Source organism: Erinaceus europaeus, chromosome 3 (assembly GCF_950295315.1).
Source record: "Erinaceus europaeus chromosome 3, mEriEur2.1, whole genome shotgun sequence".
NCBI classification, from domain to species: Eukaryota; Metazoa; Chordata; class Mammalia; order Eulipotyphla; family Erinaceidae; genus Erinaceus; species Erinaceus europaeus.
Genome location: NC_080164.1, coordinates 26,282,278 through 26,302,368, shown reverse-complemented (window position 1 = coordinate 26,302,368; position 20,091 = coordinate 26,282,278). Strand labels below are relative to the sequence as shown.

At 41.5% G+C, this 20,091-nt stretch overlaps 1 protein-coding gene across 2 annotated transcripts in view; it reads left to right on the top strand.

Annotated features, from left to right (window-relative positions):
- HEATR5B (HEAT repeat containing 5B) overlaps nt 1-20,091 on the top strand; it is a 95,894-nt gene that overhangs the window by 58,486 nt on the left and 17,317 nt on the right. For both annotated transcript variants that reach the window (XM_007521002.3, XM_060186870.1), the window contains exons 28-31: nt 7,234-7,471; nt 9,423-9,677; nt 14,636-14,763; nt 17,582-17,726. In XM_007521002.3, the coding sequence (XP_007521064.1) occupies nt 7,234-7,471; nt 9,423-9,677; nt 14,636-14,763; nt 17,582-17,726 (766 nt within the window). The remainder of the gene's footprint in view (nt 1-7,233; nt 7,472-9,422; nt 9,678-14,635; nt 14,764-17,581; nt 17,727-20,091) is intronic.

Sequence of the window (20,091 nt, the reverse complement as noted above, 5' to 3'; positions counted from 1 at the left end):
TAGTATATGCCAAAAATATTTTCATTTGAATGAAATTCAAGAGACTTTCTACCACTCAAGACTGCAGGACTGTTTCGTTTATGTTCATGAAAAGGTTTATTGACGGTACAATAGGTGGAGTTTAGAGAGGGGAACAGTGGGATAGGAAATATGCGCCACATGGAACAGACAATACGCTAAGAGAAAACTGCCTTGTTTTGTTTTTCTCTGAAATAAAGATTTATTTACATTTATTTCACATGAAATAATTGCATATAAGTGTGAGAGAGAGAGAAAAAAAGCAAGAGCATCATTCTAGCACGTGTTTGAGGATCAGACTCCAGACCTCATGCTTGAGAGTCCAGAGCTTTATCTACTTAGCCACCTCCTGGGCCACTTGGTTGCCTTTTTGTTTGTTTGTTTGTTTTTTATAGCTGGTTTTACTGCTTTCATTTCCATAGCTACTTTTTAAAAATGAACTTGCTTGACTTTTCTACATACCTTCTTCCAGTTGTTTTCACATTCTTACCATCTGCCCTCAAGTATTAGATGTCGCTCTTAATTCCTTTCTCTGCCAGCCCTGTCTCTCACTTCCCTATTGCCATGGTTCTAGGCCTGTGAGTACCCAGTGGGTAACTACTGACTCAAAGCATGCAATATCCAGATGATAAAAAATTAATTAATTAATTAAATGGTACAGTTTAAATATAGAGCCTCAGATGTGTGTGTGTGTCCACAGAAGAAAAGAATGAAAAAAAAAAACATAGAACTTGTTAAGATGCTATGGAATTAATTTAACCTGCCCCATCCATTATTGAGTTCGATAAGTTAAAAAAGTCTTTGTTTATATTGATATAATGATTCTTATAAAATTTTTGATATTTTCAAATTACTGCAGATCTCTAATTTTTGATACAAAGATACTATATGATTGCCTCTTTTTTAATTTTGAAATTAATAAAAATTCTTTTGTTGATATCCACGTACATAAATTGTATGTGTGTGTGTGTGTGTGTGTGTGTGTGTGTGTGTGTGCGCGCGCGCGTGCCAGGGAAGGAATCCAAAGCATCATATATGCACAGCTCTCCTAGTCATCCACATTTCTCACTATTAAAATTTCCCCTAACCTAAGTACTGACTTTCTCATTCTCTTAGTGCCCTCCCTCTCTCTCTCTCCCTCTCTCTCTCTCTCTCTCATTTGTTCAGCCAAAGTTATTGAGCATCAGATCTGTGCTAGACTGGCAGTTAAGAATATAGTGGCGAGGGCCAGGAGATCGCTCACCTAGAAGATCCCACATTTTTCCATCCCAAGAACCCTGGAACCACAAGGGAGCATCATGTGAAGGGAAGCTTCATGAGTGGTGAATTGATGCTGTGGTGTCTCTCTATCTTTCTACCAATAACTCCATTTTTACCTATGATTGAAAGGGGAAAAATAGTCCATCAGGAGCAGTGGAATCATTTAGGCACAAAGTTCTGTAAAGTTATATGACAAAAGAAAAAGAGAAGGGAAAAAAAAGAAACGCAATGGTGGACTAGTGCAATATATTAACTTAGAAAAACAAACCAGTTGATGGATCAGGATGTGGTGAATGTTGTCTTAAAGAGAAGTAAAGGGGGCCAGGCAGTAGTGCAGTGGGTTAGGTTAAGTGCACATGGTGCAAAGTGCAAGGACCAGCTTAAGGATCCTGGTTTGAGAGCCCTGGCTCCCCACCTGGGGGCAGGGTGGGGGGTGTCGCTTCACTGGTGATGAAGCAGGGCTGCAGTTGTCTATCTCTCTCTCTCTCCTCCTCTCTCGATTTCTCTTGGTCCAGCAATAGCAACAGCAATGACAACAACAAGGGCAACAAAATGGGAAAAATGCCCTCCAGAGCAGTGGAATCATAGTGCAGGCACTGAGCCCCAGTGATAACCCTGGAGATAAAAGAGAGCATAGGTTAGATAGCATAATGGTTATGCAAAACAGACTCTCATGCCTGAGGCTCCAAAGTTCCAGCGAGAACTGAACAGTGCTCTGGTTAAAAGAGAGAGACCGACCGACCGACTTGCAAAACTGTAGGCAATATATATGCAGGCCAGGCAGTAGTGCATTGGGTTAAGTGCACATAGTACTAAGTGCAAGGACTCATGCAAGGATTCCAGTTCAAGCCCTTAGCTCTCCCCACCTTCATAGGGGTCACTTTGCAAACAGTGAAGCAAGTCTTCAGGTGTCTTATCTTTTTCTTCCCTTCTCTGTCTTCCCCTCCTCTCTCAATTGAATCTGTCCTATCCAATAAATAAAATGGAAAAAATGGCCTCCAAGGAATAGTGATTTGTAGTGCCAGAGCCCCAAAGATAACCCTGGGGGGGGGGGGGGGGGCGGTGTATATAGTGCCTGGGACTCAGAGCTGACTTTTGGGGAAAATGATGTTTAATTTGGGACCTGGAAGATCAGAGTAGATGTTAATTAGGCTCAAGAATGAGGTTCAACTGTCTCTGCCTCTGAGTGTTACTACTTCTGAGTATGGCTAAAGCATGAAAAGTGAGAAAAATACTAACATTGGAAGACCCAAATGGGCAATGGGATGTGATGCTGAGAATAGAATGGAGAGGGAAGAAATGAGAGTAGTGTCACTCTCATCACTTCCCTGAAGTCAGTCTCACTGAAGTTGCACAGAATAACATTATCCAGTCTCCATCGTACCTAGCCTCCCTATAGCATTTGGTATTCTGTCTAGAAACCTTCTGCTTTTCTTGACTTCTGTGACACTACTCTCATTCCTTCCCTCTCCACTTTATTCTCAGCATCCCATCCCATTGCCCTTTTGGTCTTCCAGTGTTAGTGTTTGTCTTACTTTTCATGTGTTAGCCACACTGATAACCTATAGCTTTTACTTGTATATTAAAGATTTGAAGTCTGGTTTGGGACTGGGGAGGAAGTTGAGAGGTAGCACATCAGACTTTCTTGACTGAGGTCCCAGGTTCTGTCCCTGGTACCACCATAAGTCGGAGCTGGCTAAAAAAAATTTTTTTTCTTTTTTTGTTTCCTGCTTTATTTATTCCATGAGATGGAGAGAAAGGAGAAACCATTCAGGCACATGTGGTGCAGGTACTTGCACTTAGAACTTCCTGCTTGTAAGTCCAAAGCTTTGCCACTGCACCACTTCCTAGGCCTGCATGTTCATTTTCTTAAGATGGAAGTATAGTAACCTAGGAGAAAAGAAAGCTGAAAACCACTAACTAGTATGGATGTGGTCTTTTATAATTTGAGTTCTAAAGTCCCTCTTCTAAAATATAACTGGTTTCTTGATTCAAAACTGTCATTATCAGTAGCACTGAATTGCTATAACTAGCTATTACAGACCATCACAGTGCTAAAGATGGCTTTATCTCAAATACAAAGGTTCATTAAGTTTCCTGTAATCATTGTCTAGAACTTGGTCAATTACTATGCCGCTTCTGTCTGCTCCTTATAGGAACAAAGATAACACCCTGCTAGCCAGAGTGGCTGTGTACCTGGACAGATAAAAAGCTCCTCATTAGGTACAGTGAACTGAACACCATCTAGGGCAGAGATGAGTGAGCAGTCTTCTCATGTTTTTTTGTTTGTTTGTTTGTTTTTGTTTTTTTTTAATTTAAGGATAAATTAACAAAACCATAGGGTGGGAGGGGTACAACTCCACACAATTCCCACCACCCAGTCGCCATATCCCATCCCCCACCCTGATAGCTTTCCCATTTTCTATCCCTCTGGGAGCATGGACCCAGGGTCATTGTGGGTTGCAGAGGGTGGAAGGTCTGGCTTCTGTAATTGCTTCCTCGCTGAACATGGACGTTGACTGGTCAGTCCATACTCCCAGTCTGCCTCTCTCTTTCCCTAGTAGGGTGGGTCTCTGGGGAAGCAGAGCTCCAGGATACAATGGTGGGGTCTTCAGTCCAGGGAAGCCTGGCCGGCATCCTGATGGCATCTGGAACCTGGTGGCTGAAAAGAGAGTTAACATACAAAGCCAAACAAATTGTTGAGCAAGCATGGACCCAAAGGTTGGAATAGTGGAGAGAAAGTGTTAGGGGGGTACTCACTACAAACTCTAGTGTACTTTTGCTTTCAGGTATATATTTTGCACTAGTTTATGGATACGTGTGAACATATGCTCTCTCTCACAGAACCTGGTCTATATCTAGGTTTTGGAACTTTGTTAGAAAGTGAACCACCTGGGATGGAATTAGAGAATACTATGAAAGGAAAGGTCTCACCCAAGTAATGAAGCTGAAGGGTTGTCATTCCACACCTGAAGTCTCTGGACACAGTCTGAGCTGAAGCATGTTGAGGTGGCAATCATTGCGTTGATTAGGTTGCGATCGGCAGATGCAATATTATTTGATAATGGATTGGGAGAGGCATGCGGGAAAGTGGGCCCTATCCTAAGGTTCCAGGACTGGTGGAAATATAGGCTCTATAGTGGAGATGTGAGGTTCCTGCTGTCTTAGGGTTCAAAAAGACAATCGATAGTTAATGTTATCATCACCTTATTTGGTAATTGGGTTAACTTTGAAAAGTCCTTTTGTTAGGGTTTGCTGTACCCAGTATAGTACCCAGTATCTTGTATGTAGCTGTGCCATTGGTTGCTTCTGATCAACTTGGTCTAGGCTTTTGAGAAAGTCTGCATATCAAATACACAGCATATGTATGAAAAAGACTCAATCTGTGTTTTAAAAACTTCGAGACATACAATTAATTTTCCCCCTCTCATATTAATTAACTAGTGATTTATATGACTACACTTTACTAGGAGTGTACATAAACACCACTCCCACCACCAAAAGACTGTGTCCCATCCCACCCACCTACCCCCACCCCCCACCGGCCCAGGAAGCTGCATGTCTACCCCTCACCACAGGGTTTTTACTTTGGTGCCCTACTTTCAATTTAGTCAGATCCTGCTTTTAGTTTCCCTTTCAGATCTTCTTTCTCAACTTCTGTTGATGAGTGGGATCATCCCATACTTATCTTTATCTTTCTGACTTAGCTCACTTAACATAATTCCTTCTAGCTCTGTCCAAGATGGGTCAGAGAAGGTGGGTTCATTGTTCTTGATAGTTGTATAGTATTCCATTGTGTATATATACCACAGCTTTCTCAGCCACTCATCTGTTGTTGGGCACCTGGGTTGCTTCCAAGTTTTAGCTATTGTGAATTGTGCTGCTATGAACATAGGAGTACACAACTCTTTTTGGTTAGGTGTTATGGAGTCCTTGGGGTATAACCCCAGGAGAGAAATTACTGGATCATATGGAAGGCCCATGTCTAGCCTTGTGAGACTTCTCCAGACTGCTCTCCAAAGAGGCTGGACCAATTTACATCCCCACCAGAAATGCAAAAGGGTTCCTCTGTCCCCACAGCCTCTCCACCATTTGTTGCTGCTGTCCTTTTTAACGTATGCCATTCTTACATGAGTGAGGTGGTATCTTAGTGTTGTCTTAATTTGCATTTCTCTGACAATCAGTGATCTAGAGCAGTTTTTCATGTTTGTTAGCCTTTTGGATCTCCTCTGAGGTGAATGTTTTGTTCATATCCTCTGCCCATTTTGGATGGGGTCATTTGCTTTTTTGTTGCTAAGTTTGCTGAGCTCTTTATATATTTTGGTGATTAGTTTCTTGTCTGATGTATGGCATGTGAAGATCTTCTCCCATTCTGTGAGGGGTCTCTTTGTTTAATAGTTTCTTTGGATGTGCAGAAGCTTTTCAATTTGATGTAGTCCCATTGGTTTGTTTCTGCTTTAGTCTTCCTTGCAATTGGGTTTATTTCATCAAAGATGTCCTTGAGGTGTATGTGGGAAAGTGTTTTACCAATGTTTTCCTCTAAGTATTTGATTGTTTCTGGTCTAACATCCAGGTCTTTGATCCATTTGGAGTTGATTTTTGTTTCTGGCGAGATAAAGTGGTTCAAGTTCATTCTTCTGCATGTTTCAACCCAGTTTTCCCAGCACCATTTATTGAAGAGAGCCTCCTTCTTCCATTTAATACCCTGGGCTCCCTTATCAAAGATTAGATGTCCATAGGTGTGGGGATTTATTTCTGTTCCACTGGTCTGTGTGCCTATTTTTGTTCCAGTACCATGCTGTTTTGATGATGATGGCTTTATAATATAGTTTGAGATCTGGGAGTGTGATGCCTCCATTTCTGTTTCTTTTCCTCAAGATGGTTTTGGCAATTCTAGGTGTTTTCAGGTTCCAGATAAATGATTGTAGTGTTTGTTCTATTTTCTTAAAGAAGCTTGGTGGAACTTTGATGGGTATTGCATTAAATTTGTATATGGCTCTGGGGAGAATATTCATTTTGATGATATTTATTCTCCCAATCCATGAGCATGGGATATCTTTCCATTTCTTGGTAACAGTTTCTATTTCCTTGAGTAGCGACTCATAGTTTTCAGTATACAAGTCTTTCACTTCTTTGGTCAACCTTATTCCTAGGTATTTTATTAATTTTGCTGAAACAGTAAATGGGAGTGATTTCTGGATGTCTTCTTCTTCAGATTTAGTATTTGCTTAAAGAAATGCCACTGATTTTTGTACATTGATTTTGTAGCCTGACACCTTGCTATATTGCCTAATAACTTCCAGAGTTCTCTTGTTTATCTAGTGCAATTTTCTTTCTTACTCATGCTCTTTTTTTTTCTTCTCATTTTCATTGATGTGTGATCCAACTTTGCATGTGCCAGTTGCCAAAGCCCAAATGTATGAAAAGAAATAGCATCAACAAAGAGTCTCTGTAATTTCTATTTTTAGAAAGTTACATATATATTGTTTACAAAGTAGAAAGAAAGGCTACAGATAATCTGCTTGACCAGTGGATAATATTCTTGGCTTAGTCGTGTGTTGTAGAGGCTAGCTGCTACAATCACTCAGTAAGGGTCTTAGCAGGATATTTATGGAAAATTTTTCAATGACTTCCTCCCTCTCAGATGTTTTCTTTGAGCACTGTCTGATTGTATCTAATAAGTCCATGGTTGTTAAAGCAGTAGACAGGAACTTATACCCTAAGAAAAAGGCATATAAAAGGGAGTTTATGAAGTAGAACAATAAAAGTATAAAAAAAATTGGAGAATCTCACTCAAAAAAAAAATTGCTATGAAATAAATGAGATTTATCAGGAAATTGTGACATTATACCTACTGAGTTACTCTTGGTGATTTATCTATATAATTATAACAAAATAGAAAAGGCCATTTAAAAATTGTCATGCATTGTTATTTTTTTCTGAATATCTTACTAGGTATATGTGGTTGCTATGAATATCAAAAAAGAAGCAGAGTCAAAACCAAAAAGAGCAATTAAAAACACTGATGATGATGATGATGACTGTGGCGCCATAGATGAGCTTCCACCTGATAGTTTAATAACACTAGTACAACCTGAACTGCCAACACTCAGCCGCCTGTGGTTGGCAGCATTGAAAGACTATGCACTCTTGACTTTACCAGCTGAATTTGCTAGTCAGCTTCCCCCAGATGGTAAGTACTGCACTTGGAGTTTGCTTTCATGGTGTTCAAAGTCGGGATTAGAAAAACATGAGATTGATGGTCCTATCAAATTTCTGTGAACTTCAACTTGGTGTTCTCTCAACTTAGAGCAAGTTCCCCATTGAATTTGTGGATTTAGATGCAGCCGTAAACATCTTTGTTAGCCCGAGCAGAGATTTCACTGTGTGGGCCAAGGTATGCTAAGTGACTCCCTGACAAGTCATCAGCAGGCCGGTGATGATGTGTATTGCTGTGCTGGTCAGTGTGTGTATGCAAGGCCACAGGAGGAAGGAGAAATAAGAGGAAAGAAAAATAAGAGGAAAGAAAAGCTGAGGAGAAGTCGAGAAGAGCAAGGAATGAGAGGAGGGAAGGTGTTTCAGGCTTTAGATGTCACTGGAAGCAATGAAGAGGATGCCTGTGGTTGTATAGCCAAAAAGCAGAGGAAAGGCAGGGCACACCCACAAGGAAGAGGCAGAGACTCCAGTTCAGCAGCTGCAGTAAAGAGATTTGCTTCTGTGGCTTGTAATAGAGGAGATCTCTGGCCTCTTTGATCTTCTGTACAAATGTGTGTGTTCCATGAGAATCCATGCATTGAAACCCCGATAGCCAATTTGATGGCACTGGATGGACCATTAAGAGGTGGTTAAGGGGAGGCAAGTGGTGCACCTGGTTAAGCACATCCATTACCATGCATGGGAACCCAGGTTTGAGAGAGCCCAGTCCCCACTTGCTGGGGAGAAACTTCATGAGCAGTGAAGCAAGTCCTGCAGGGGTCTCTCCCCCCCCTTCTCTCTCTTCCCTCTCAATTTCTCTCTGTTCTGTCAAATAGAGAAAAAAAGAAAGAAGGCAAGTCGGGCGCTAGCGCAGCGGGTTAAGCGCATGTGGCGCAAAGTGCAAGGTTGTAAGGCTCCTGATCCAAGCCCCCGGCTCCCACCTGCAGGCAGTGAAGCAGGTCTGCAGGTGTCTGTCTTTCTCTCCCTTCTCTGTCTTCCCCTTTCCATTTCTCTCCTATCCAACGATGATATCAATAACAACAATAATAACTACAACAACAATAAAAAAACAAGGGCAACAAAAAGGGAAAATAAATAAATATAAAAAATAAATAAATAAAATAAACTGAAAGAAAAAGAGAAAGGAAAGGAAAACAAGGTTGCCGGGAGTGGTGGACTCATGGTGCAGGCACTGAATCCCTGCAATAACCCTGGTGGCAAAAAAAAAAAAGTGACTAGGTGGTAAGTGTGGGTGCAAGCCCTTAAAAAGAGACCCCACAGAACTCCCTAGCCCTTTTGCCTAGTGAGTGCACAACAAGAAGGTGCTGGAAGGTGCTGCTATGAATCCAAAAGGACCTCACCAGGCCATGCTGGAGCCCTGGTCTAAACTCCCAGCCTCCAGAACTGCATTCAGTAAGCCACTCTGCTGTTTGGTTTTAGAGGTCTGGATAGACAAAGATAGTTTGTTTTTCATATTTGAGTGAGCACTTAAAAGTAACAATATTGTTTTATTTTATATGTTTTTTTGCGGAAACAGGATCCTTTACTAGAACTGGAAGGGTGGTGGAGGTGGCACAGAGACATAGGGGTGCTGCAGAGACTCATGGATTGGCAGGCTGGCTGGGGGTCCTCCCCGCCTTCCCTCAAGGGTACCCTCACTCCAAGGACTCAGTGTAGACCCTCAAGTTCTGGAGGTCCTGGCCAGACAATGCGGGCACCCTCATCAGCTACAGCCATACTAGTCTACCAGTTGGCACTCTAGTGCTGCACCACCTCTGGGATCGGGCACCTTCTCAGGGCCGGTGAGGGGGTGGAGGCGAGTAGGGGATCGGGAGCCTGGGGAGGGGAAAAAGCTGTGGGTATTCTGAGAACCTGGGGGCCATTCCTGCTGCTGCCTCACAGTAAGGCGCTGCTCCCAAAGCAGCATTCCTGATTGATTTGTCTTTCAGGTGGAGCGTTTTATACTCCGGAGACTATTGACACCGCTAGGCTTCACTACCGCAACTCCTGGGCCCCCATTCTGCATGCAGTGGCACTCTGGTTGAATAGCACAGGATTTACATGCTCAGAGTCCACAGACACAGCAGCGGCATCTGGTCTTCAGAAATGTTCTACACCAGCCATTTTAAACCAAGCAGCAGGAGCAACAGCCAGTGCCAAATCTTTGCCAGAAATTAACAAAGACAGAATGCATCTCATTTTAGGTGAGCATGCCAGATTAATGTCTTCCAAGATGTAGCACTGCTAAAAAATTCCTGTAGGAGAGAAAACTTCCTCTGTCCGCTAAGGTTTTTTTTGTTTGTTTGTTTTGTTTTTACCAGAGTACTGCTCAGCTCTGGCTTATGGGGGGGGGGGGGGTTTGAACCTGGGACTTTGCAGCCTCAGGCATGAGATGAGAGTCTCTTTACATAACCATTATGCTATCTACCCCCCCCCCAAGGTTCTATGACTGATATAACTGTAAAACAGATTAGCAGGTGAAAAGCACACAATTTTGGCTTTTTATTTTTATTTGCACACAGGAGTCTTTAGAAGAAAAATGATGGACCAAAGAAGCTGCTAGGCACAAAAACTTATGTGCTGTGTTAAGCACAAAGTGTGGGGATGTGACCAGGCAGAGGGGTTTGGGCTGCGGGCAGTGAACTGTGGGGCAGTGATGAGAAAAGTAATGGAAGGTAAGGTTGCTCTGGTAGCTCTGAGTAACAGGACCTCCCAGTCTCTGGTGATAGGATGCTTTCACTTGCTGGTGTCAGAAGAGCACCTTTTTCATGAGACTTTTGTCTTGTTTTTATGTAGAAAAGGGTCAGAGAGTGGTGAAGTAGGTCTGCAGGTATGTGTCTTTTTCTCCTTCTCTGTCTTCCGCTCCCCTCTCAATTTCTGTCTGTCCTATCCAACAATAATAACAAGGGCAACAAAAAAGAAAAAAATAGCCTCCAGAAGCAGTGGATTCATTGCACAGGCACTGAGCCCCAGCGATAACCCTGGAGGCAAGAAAAAAATAAAAAAGGACTTCTTAAAAGTCACCTTTACTATGTAATATTTCTCTTATAAAAAGATCTGGTTCCTTTCTTAAATAAAAAATAAATTTAAAAAAATGAAAAAAAAAGATCTGTTGTTGAAAAAAGTTTTCATTTTCTTAGTTATTCACTATTAATTTTTTAAACGTTTTCTTTTTCTTTTTTCATAGTATTTTATTTATTTTGTTTTTTAAATATTTACTTATTCCCTTTTTGTTGCCCTTGTTGTTTTACTGTTGAAGTTATTATTGATGTCATCGTTGTTGGATAGGACAGAGAGAAATGGAGAGAGGAGGGGAATACAGAGGGGGAGAGAAAGATAGACACCTGCAGACCTGCTTCACTGCCTGTAAAGCGACTCCTCTGCAGTTGGGGAGCCGGGGACTGGAACCAGGATCCTTACACCGGTCCTTGTGCTTCACACCACCTGCGCTCAACCCACTGTGCTACCGTCCGACTCCCTTATTTTATTTTTTGAGAGAGATGGACACAGAAATACCAGAGCACTGCTCAGCTCTGGCTTATGATGGTGCAGGGAGGGGATTGAACCTGGGACTTCAGAGCCTCAGGCATTACAGTCTCTTTGCATTACCATTATGCTATCTACCCCCCACCCATTCACTATTTCTTGTGAGTAAGCATGACAAGTAAAATTACTACAATTGTTTTTAGTGCTGGGGAGATAGCATAGTGCTTATGCAAGACTTTCATACCTGAGGCTCTCAGGTCCCAGGTTTAATATCTAGCACCACCATAAGCCAAATCAGAGCAGTGCTGTGGTCTGTCTCTCTGTATCTTTCTCTCTGTAACTCTCTTTCATGAAATATAAATAAATACATTTTTAAAAATTGTTTTTAATAAATATATTTAAATTTTTTAAATTTGGGAGTCGGGCAGTAGCGCAGCAGGTTAAAACACAGGTGGCACTGGGACCAGCTCTCCCAGTTCGAGCCCCTGGCTCCCCACCTGCAGGGGAGTTGCTTCACAGGTGTTGAAGCAGGTCTGCAGGTGTCTATCTTTCTCTCCCCCTCTGTCTTCCCCTCCTCTCTTCATCTCTCTCTGTCCTATCCAGTGACGACAACATCAATAACAATAACTACAACAATAAAACAAGGGCAACAAAAAGGAATAAATTAATAAATATGAAATAAATAAAAGTATCCACAACCATTTATTTAAAAATAAATTTTTTTTAAATTTAAATTCAGGGGCCAGGCGATCACTCACCTGGTAGAGCACATACCTTACCAAGTAAGAGACTCTAGTGTTAAAGTTCCAGCACTGCATGAGAAAACCATACCAGGAAAGTTCCGTGATTGTGGAGCAGTGCAATGGTGCCTCTCTGTCTCTTTCTCTACCTAGAACTTTAAGGTCTGGGGCCAGATAAGGCATGCAGCTTGCCATACATGCAGCCCAGGCTTGAGCCCTAATGCCATGGGGGAGGTGCTATGGCTCTGGGGGGAGCTCCAGTGCTGTGAATGAAAATGGTGAGCTGACAGCAGTGAAATCATGCAGGAAAAGAGAGACTTAGAGCACCTCAGAGTCTTAGATTGCATAGATAGGAGATTCTGGTATTGAAAAAAATAATAAATAACAGTTAACAATTTAGAAAATGTAGTAAAAAAATTCATTTATTGCTCCCTTTCTGAATTATGCTATATGAAATGTCTCTGTATCATTAAAGTGAGCAATGGGGCTGGGGAGACAGCATAATGATTCTGCAAGACTCTCAGTCCTGAGGCTTTGAGATCCCAGGTTCAGTCCCCAGAGCACCACCATCAGCCAGAGCTGAGTAGAGATCTAGTCTTTCTCTGTATCTTTCTCTATATCTCTCATAATAAATAAATAAATTAAAACTCGTTTTTAAAAGGAGAGAAAGATGAATCCATTCAGAAATTGCCACACCAGCATATGCCCCTCTTCTTTTTTTTTCAGCTCTTTTGATTTGAAGCCACTTTAGAAACTGGCTTGAACCAGGATCCTTATTCCAGTCCTTACACTTTGTGCCATATGCACTTAGCCACACCCCCTTTAATAAGTCTTAATATGCCAGTGGTTATTAGATGCTTTTTTTAACACTTAATATTTACACATTTTTAAAGGAAATTAAGTCTCTTTATATCTATTGGATAGAGGTAGAGATAAATTGAGAGGAGAGGGAGAGAGAGGAAGAGAGGGAGGGAGAGTTAGCTGCAGCATTGCTTCACTACTCATAAAGCTGCAGGTGGGAACTAATGGCTTAAACCTGTGTCCTTGTCCATTATTGTAACTAGTGTTGTACCCGGTGCACCGATGCCCAGCCCCGATTTAAACATTCTAAAGGAGTTCTTAGCAATCTTCTGTTCCTTAAAGAGGAAATACAAACACAATTGGTAAGATGATATTATGGAATTTCTGGATGGCTCTCAAAAGGGAAATGTGAAAAACCTCCCCCAAATGATCTTAACCTTACTTTGCCATATATATTATAGTTTTCCATTTTAAAAGATTCACATATGTGTATATATTTATGAAATTGACAACCGTATAATAAGCCACTTTCAATTTTTATAAATTCTTAATGTCCTGGAAAAGTTTATGTTGGATATCTCCTTAATTGACCTGGTGACTGGATCTCCTGTCACTCCACACACACCTCCAACTGGAATGGTAAAACTGTTGGTGGAGATGGGTGGTTGTACACCTGGTTGAACAGTGCAGGGATCTCGGTTCCAGCCCTGGTTTCGACTTGCAGGGGGGAAGCTTCATGAGTAGTGAACTAGTGCTACAGGAACTCTCAATCTCTGTCTCTATCCAAAATAAATAAACGAAACAGTTATATTAAAGAACTATTTGCAAAATTATAATTCCTATTAAATGTGGTAGTTGTGGCCCTGGAGGTGGCACCGTGGATAAAGCATTGGACTTTCTAGCATGAGATCCCACGTTCAACCCCCCAGCATTGTACTACCAGAGTGATGCTCTGATTCTCTCCCCCTCTTATTTTCAAAAATAATTTTTTTTCCTCCAGAATTATTGCTGGGGCTTGGTGCCTACACCAAGAATCACTGTTCCTGGAGGCTATTTTTCCCTTTTGTTGCCCTTATTGTTGTTGTTATTGATAGGACAGAGAGAAATGGAGAGAGGAAGGGAAGACAGAGAGGGGGAGAGAAAGATAGACACCTGCAGACCTGCTTCATCACCTGTGAAGCGACTCCCCTGCAGGTGGGGAGGCAGGGGCTCGAGCTGGGATCCTTGTGCTGGTCCTTTAGCTTTGTGCCACCTGTGCTTAACCCGCTGCGCTGACCCCCTTAAATAAATAATTTTTAATGTGGCTGTTTGTTTTAGAAACCTTTTAAGCTCAATGTTAAGCCATGTTAAGCAATGTTAAGATGGCAAAATAAATAGAGAAAATGCCCTGGGGGGGGGGGGCCTGCGGTAGGGCAGTGGGTTAAGCACACATGGTGTGAAGCACTTGGCACTGATGTGAGGATCCCAGTTCGATCCCCCGACTCCCCACCTACAGGGGGCTTACTTCATAAGCGGTGAAGCAGGTCTGCAGGTGTCTATCCTTCTCTCCCCCTCTCTGCCTTCCCCTCCTATCTTGATTTCTCTCTGTCCTATCCAACAACAACAACAGCAATGACAACAATAAAAATAATTACAGGGCCAGGTGGTAGCACAGTGGGTTAAGCGCACATGGCATGAAACGCAAGGACTGGCACAAGGATCCGGGTTCGAGCCCCTGGCCCCCACCTGCAGGGGGGTTGCTTCACAAGTGGTGAAGCAGGTCTGCAGGTATCTTATCTTTCTCTCCTCCTCTCTGTCTTCCCCTCCTCTCTCAATTTCTCTCTGTCCTATCTAATAACAGTGATAGCAATAATAACAATAATAATAGCAACAGCAATGATAAACAACAAGGGCAACAAAAGGGGGAAAAAGAATTTTTAAAAAATAATAATTACAACAACAAGGGCAACAAAATGAGAAAAAGATGGCCTCCAGAAGCAGTGGATTCGTGCTGCAGGCAAGCCTCAGCGATGACTCTAGAGGAAAATAGAAAAGTCGAGAGAGAGAGAGAGAGAGAGAGAAAGAGTAAAGGCCTTGGTCACAAAACAACACTATCGTCTGCTGGAAAACCCAAGTTTGTGTTTTGCACCATGCAGGTGTGAGTATCCAGTTCCTTTGTTCCCCTCGGCCAGAGGAGCCTATTGAGCATGTGACTGCCTGTCTACAGGCCTTACACACCCTGCTGGATTCTCCTTATGCCCGAGTCCACATTGCTGAAGACCAGGTACTGCATATGTCCCTGTAATTGTCAGTCTTGTGCTTTGTCTTTACTATATTTATCCTAAGGTTGGTTTCTCATGTATGGACTAGGCATTGAATGGTGAATATTCAGGGTTTCCGCTTTCCCTAAGGCCCTCTTCTGAATGTGGCCTAACCAGACATAGCTGGGCACTGTATCTTTTTTGATCAGTTCACTAGCAGTCAAGTAAGGCTAAAGACTTAAGGAGTGATTTAGTAGTAAGGTGCCAATGTGATTATCAAGCTAGTAAGTAAATTACTATAAATTAAATGATTTATCTTTCATTTAATAAAAATGTTTTTGCATTCACTTAAATACTCATCTAAACAGATTAATGAATTGTCTTTTCTAATTTGTATATGGTATGTTTCGACAGTTAACCCTGTCACAGAATCCATCTACCACTAGGTTTGTTTTTCTTATTAATTTGGAATTCTTTTATCTTCATAATTAAAAAATCTTTGTCATCGCCATTACATGGTAATTTTTCACAAAACACAGAGAAAACAAAGTTATCATCTTAAATAATCAACATTAGTTTTGCACATGCTTACTAAAACAAAGCACACGTTGTGTGATTCCAGGATTCTCTCTGTAATGAATTCTTACTACACCCCCGCCATATAGCCTACAGCCGTTCCTCAGCCAAGTTAAAGGTTCCTGAAGCCTCCCAAGTGTTCTGAAATAGACCTACAGAATGTAGTTAATGAAGAGAGACTACGTACTGTATTCACACTCAGTTATTTTGGTTTTAACATAAATCTCACGCACTTAGAACCCTAGCTACTTCATGGGCTTAATGCTGTGTTTATAAAGCATTGCTTTATAAAAGTTGGATATGCATTTTTTTCTGAATGCATCATCCTAGTGCAGTGTACATCAGCACAGCCTGAGGCTATGAGTGGCAAAACCGATCTGGCTAGCTAGACTCAGAGAGGAATGCAATGTGATAAGCTCTAGGCTGGTGTGTGAAGCAGCACAAGAAAGGTGGATCTTCTGCTCAGGGAGAACAGAAAATAGAAGCAGGAAACAGAGCATACACCAAGTTCCAGGGCACTGCTACCATTCTCTGAGGACAATGGGGCCTAAGGGCATGTGGGCAGTGAGACTGGATATCAGGGAAATGCCAAGTTTGGAAGATTAAAAGTATTAAAAGGTTTTAAATCAGCCTTGAAAATAATTAGGAACTGTTAAAAAACGTTTAGAGGAATTACATGATTAAGTTTATATTTCAAAGACATGATAAACTGAAAACTATTAATCACTATAACCATTGTAAAGTTCATTTGTAAAAGATGGGAAAAGAAGCTAATTATGGGATTCCTTTCATAACCCAAGGTGGGGGGGAAGGTGGGGGGGAAGAGGATCAAGACTAGAAACTTTAAGATTAAGAGCAAATGGAAATTGAGGAGAAGGGAACAGGATAGGATGGTGGTGCACCAGGTTGAATGCAGGTGTTAACTGTGTACAGGGACCCGGTTCTTGCCTTCAGGGGGAGTAAGCTTCACGGGAGGTCAAGCAGTGCTATAGGTGTCTTTCTCTCTCTGCCTGCCCCTCCCTACCCTCTTAATTTCTCTGTCTTCTATCCAAAAATAAATAAAATATTAAAAATATACTTTAAAAACTAATTGAGAATAGGGAAATTAGCACCAAGTTCTAGAGAAGTAGGAGGAAAAACAAAAGATACCAGTTATCAAAAATAAGAAGTTTCAACGACTGGCACCAGTATCAAAGGACCCAGAGAATAAAAAGGGTCCAGAGGTAACTGGTAACCTCAAGAGGATTGTGCCTTAAGTGGGTAGAAGATAGATCCGAGTGGTCCAGGAGGTAGCACAGTGGATAAAGCCCTAGACTCTCAAGCAAGAGGTCCTGAGTTCAATCTCCCGCAGCACATGTACCAGAGTCATGTCTGGTCATTTCTTCCTTTCTCATTAATAAATAAATAAATAAAATCTTTAAAAAAAAATAAAAAGAAGAAGAAGAAGAAGGGGAAGAAGCAGCTAAATCAGAGACCGAGATTAAGGCATGGATAAGAGGGTGAAGGAAGTGAAGCATCTGGACTGCAAAAGAAAGAAGCGAGGCAGAGATCTGTAGAGGAATCATGGAGCTAGAAGAAGGAGCTGAGAAATTTGGGGGGGGAAGAGTGAGAAAGGCAAGGTATATAGTAAGACTTGAGCTACTTTCTTATCCTGGGGAGAGACCCCTAAGTATAACAGAAAGAGGGGCTGTTGATGTGTGGGGTGGTTGAGGTATTTGGAGAATCCTGGACCAAGGAAGGGGTGGGATAGCAACATGTGAGGGGTGTCAGTCAGCCTGGAAGCAGAGGCTGCACACTTCCATCTCATGGAGAGAGGTCAAGGTGACTGGTGGAGCAAATTTTCTCTTTGAAATTTGAGGCAGGTTTATTGGCTGTTTTTAAGGTGAAGACTTGGAGTGCATGGAGAATGTTTGTAACAGTTGCTGAGATGACTTGGAAAGTGACTTCCCAGAAGTGTCAAGAATTTCTGAAAGATATATTTTGGGCACTCACTTTAGGCTAGAAGCCAGCCATTATAGTGGCAGTGAACCCAGGTAGTACTGCTTCGTATAAATAGAGGAAAGAAACAGGAGAGTGACCATTTCTTAGTATGTAAAAACACTATTTAAATATATAGTGAGATAGATAGTTACAATTGTCAGGTTTGGTCCATAATTCTATTAAATTTAGCTACAAGTTATATTATTTTTATATTCTTTGATTTTAATGATACGAATTTATCCTTTGTGACTAAAACTAATTGAGTGTCTTGGTGTACTCCTCAAGCTGATTGGGGTTGAGCTGCTGAATGTTTTGCATCGCCTTCTGTTGACCTGGAATCCACCCTCTGTCCAGCTGCTGGTCACTGGAGTTGTACAGCAGATAGTCCGAGCTGCCCAGGATTACTTGCAAGAAAAAAGAAGCACACTAAGTAAGCACCAGGAATTGCACAATTTTTGAAGTAGATATTATTTGTACTCAAAGCTTTTCATTAGTGATGCCAGGAAGTTTATCTTTTTAAGATTTATTTGTGTGTGTATGTGCGCGGAGGGAGGGAGGGAGAGAGAGAGAGAGAGAGAACTCCCAGAGTATTACTCTTTCATATGTATTGCCAGGCATCAAATGTGGGACCTCTTGCACGAAGGTCCTATGCTCTATTACTGAGCCAAAAACCTGTCTGAGCCAGAAAGTTTCAAATAAAAAATTACCATATGGGAGTCGGGCTGTAGCGCAGCGGGTTAAGCGCAGGTGGCGCAAAGCACAAGGATCGTCATAAGGATCCTGGTTCGAGCCCCTGGCTCCCCACCTGCAGGGGAGTCGCTTCACAGGCGGTGAAGCAGGTCTGCAGGTGTCTATCTTTCTCTCCTCCTCTCTGTCTTCCCCATCTCTCTCCATTTCTCTCTGTCCTATCCAACAACGACAACAACAATAACAACTACAACAATAAAACAACAAGGGCAACAAAAGGGAATAAATAAAATAAAATATATATTTTTTTAATTACCATATATTTTGGAAGGCAGCTATGCTCACTACTTTACCACCAATGCACTTTAGCCATACATTTTGAAGATTCACAGTTGATTTTACTTTCATTAGAAAGAACTGAGTCTTATGGCTGACTTCTTTTTCACCTTCGGAAGTGTCAGCTTCAGGTCAGGGAAATAGCATAATGGTCATGCAAAGAATTCTTCATGCCTGACGCTCTGAGGTCCTAGGTTTAATCCTTGGAACCACAGTAAGCCAGAGCTGAGAAGTACCCTGGCTTAAAAAAAAAAAGTGTCAAAAAAAAAAAACCCACAATAAAACAGAATAGCAATCACATCTAGACCCTGTGGCAAGAAGAGTTCATTAAACTGTGGAGGTTGATGTCTTCACTGTAGATGAATAGATGAAATAAAACAAATTTCTATAACATTTAGCTGTGAGTTAGAGTATGTTCATGATGAATTGTAAGTTTTATCTGATTAAAAAAGAAAAGGTCGGCTTGACTCTTGAGAAGGTATCCTATATTGTGTCCAAACTAATAAAGGGAAATAGGCACAAGTCAGACAAATTAACAGCTAGTTTGTTAAATGAATATTTATGAGCATCTTTTACATGCTAGCCATAGGAGCAAACAAACACTTAATAAGCAACTGCAAGGAAACGTATGAAGAGGAGGGAATCGTGCTGTGAGAGCACACAAGGAGGGATTCATTCTGCATAGAGGTTGAGCATGATTTCAGGAGACTGCCATTTCTGCTGACAGAGAGTATTTTTTTTCTCTTTTTAAATATTTATTTATGTATTTATTTATTCCCTTTTGTTGCCCTTGTTGTTTTTTATTGTTGTAGTTATTATTGATGTTGTCATTGTTGGATAGGACAGAGAAATGGAGAGAGGAGGGGAGAGAAAGATAGACACCTGCAGACCTGCTTCACCGCCTGTGAAGTGACTCCCCTGCAGGTGGGGAGCCGGGGAGCTCGAACCAGGATCCTTACGCGGGTCCTTGCACTTTGTGCCACGTGCGCTTAACCCACTGTGCTACCACCTGACTCCCAATCTAGTCACTTCTGAGTATTTCCCTAAAAAAATTTCTAATTTTACGAGGTATGTGCAACCCCATGTTTATTGCAGAATTATTTATAATAGTAAAGAACAGAAAATAACCTATGTGGTATCAACAGAAATTAGATGAAGATATGATATATATTAGAAATAATCTAAGCCTGCTTTAAAATCGTAAAATTTTTTTCATTTTCAACTGCAGAGGTGAACCTAACGGGTGCCTAAGTGATATAAGCCATACCAAAAAAAAAAAGGAAAAAAACATTTTACTCATATATGATACAGAGAGAAGGAAAACATATGAACCAAACTAAATCAAGCACAAATTGTTTTAGGGGGAAGCAAATCAGTTAAAAGGACCCAACTGTATAGTGAATAATGCAACTGAAATTTAGCAGTTTAACTTAATGTTATATAGAGATGTTGATTTATAATGATGCACATGTAAAACTTAAGTTGTGTTTTAATATAATGCTACTTCAATAAAAGTTATTTTAAAGTTAAAAAAGAGTTTTAAAAGTGTCAGTGCCTTGTGTTTCAACCTGATAGATGTGTTTCTTCTATTGTGAAGTACATTCCTAACAAACATACCTAGTAATAAATCTCCAGGGGCCGGGTGGTGGCGCACCTGGTTGAGTGCACATGTTACAGTGCGCAAGCCCCTGGTCCCCACCTGCTGGGGGAAAGCTTCACAAGTGGTGAAGCAGGGCTGTAGGTGTCTCTCTGTCTCCCTCTCTCCCCCTTCT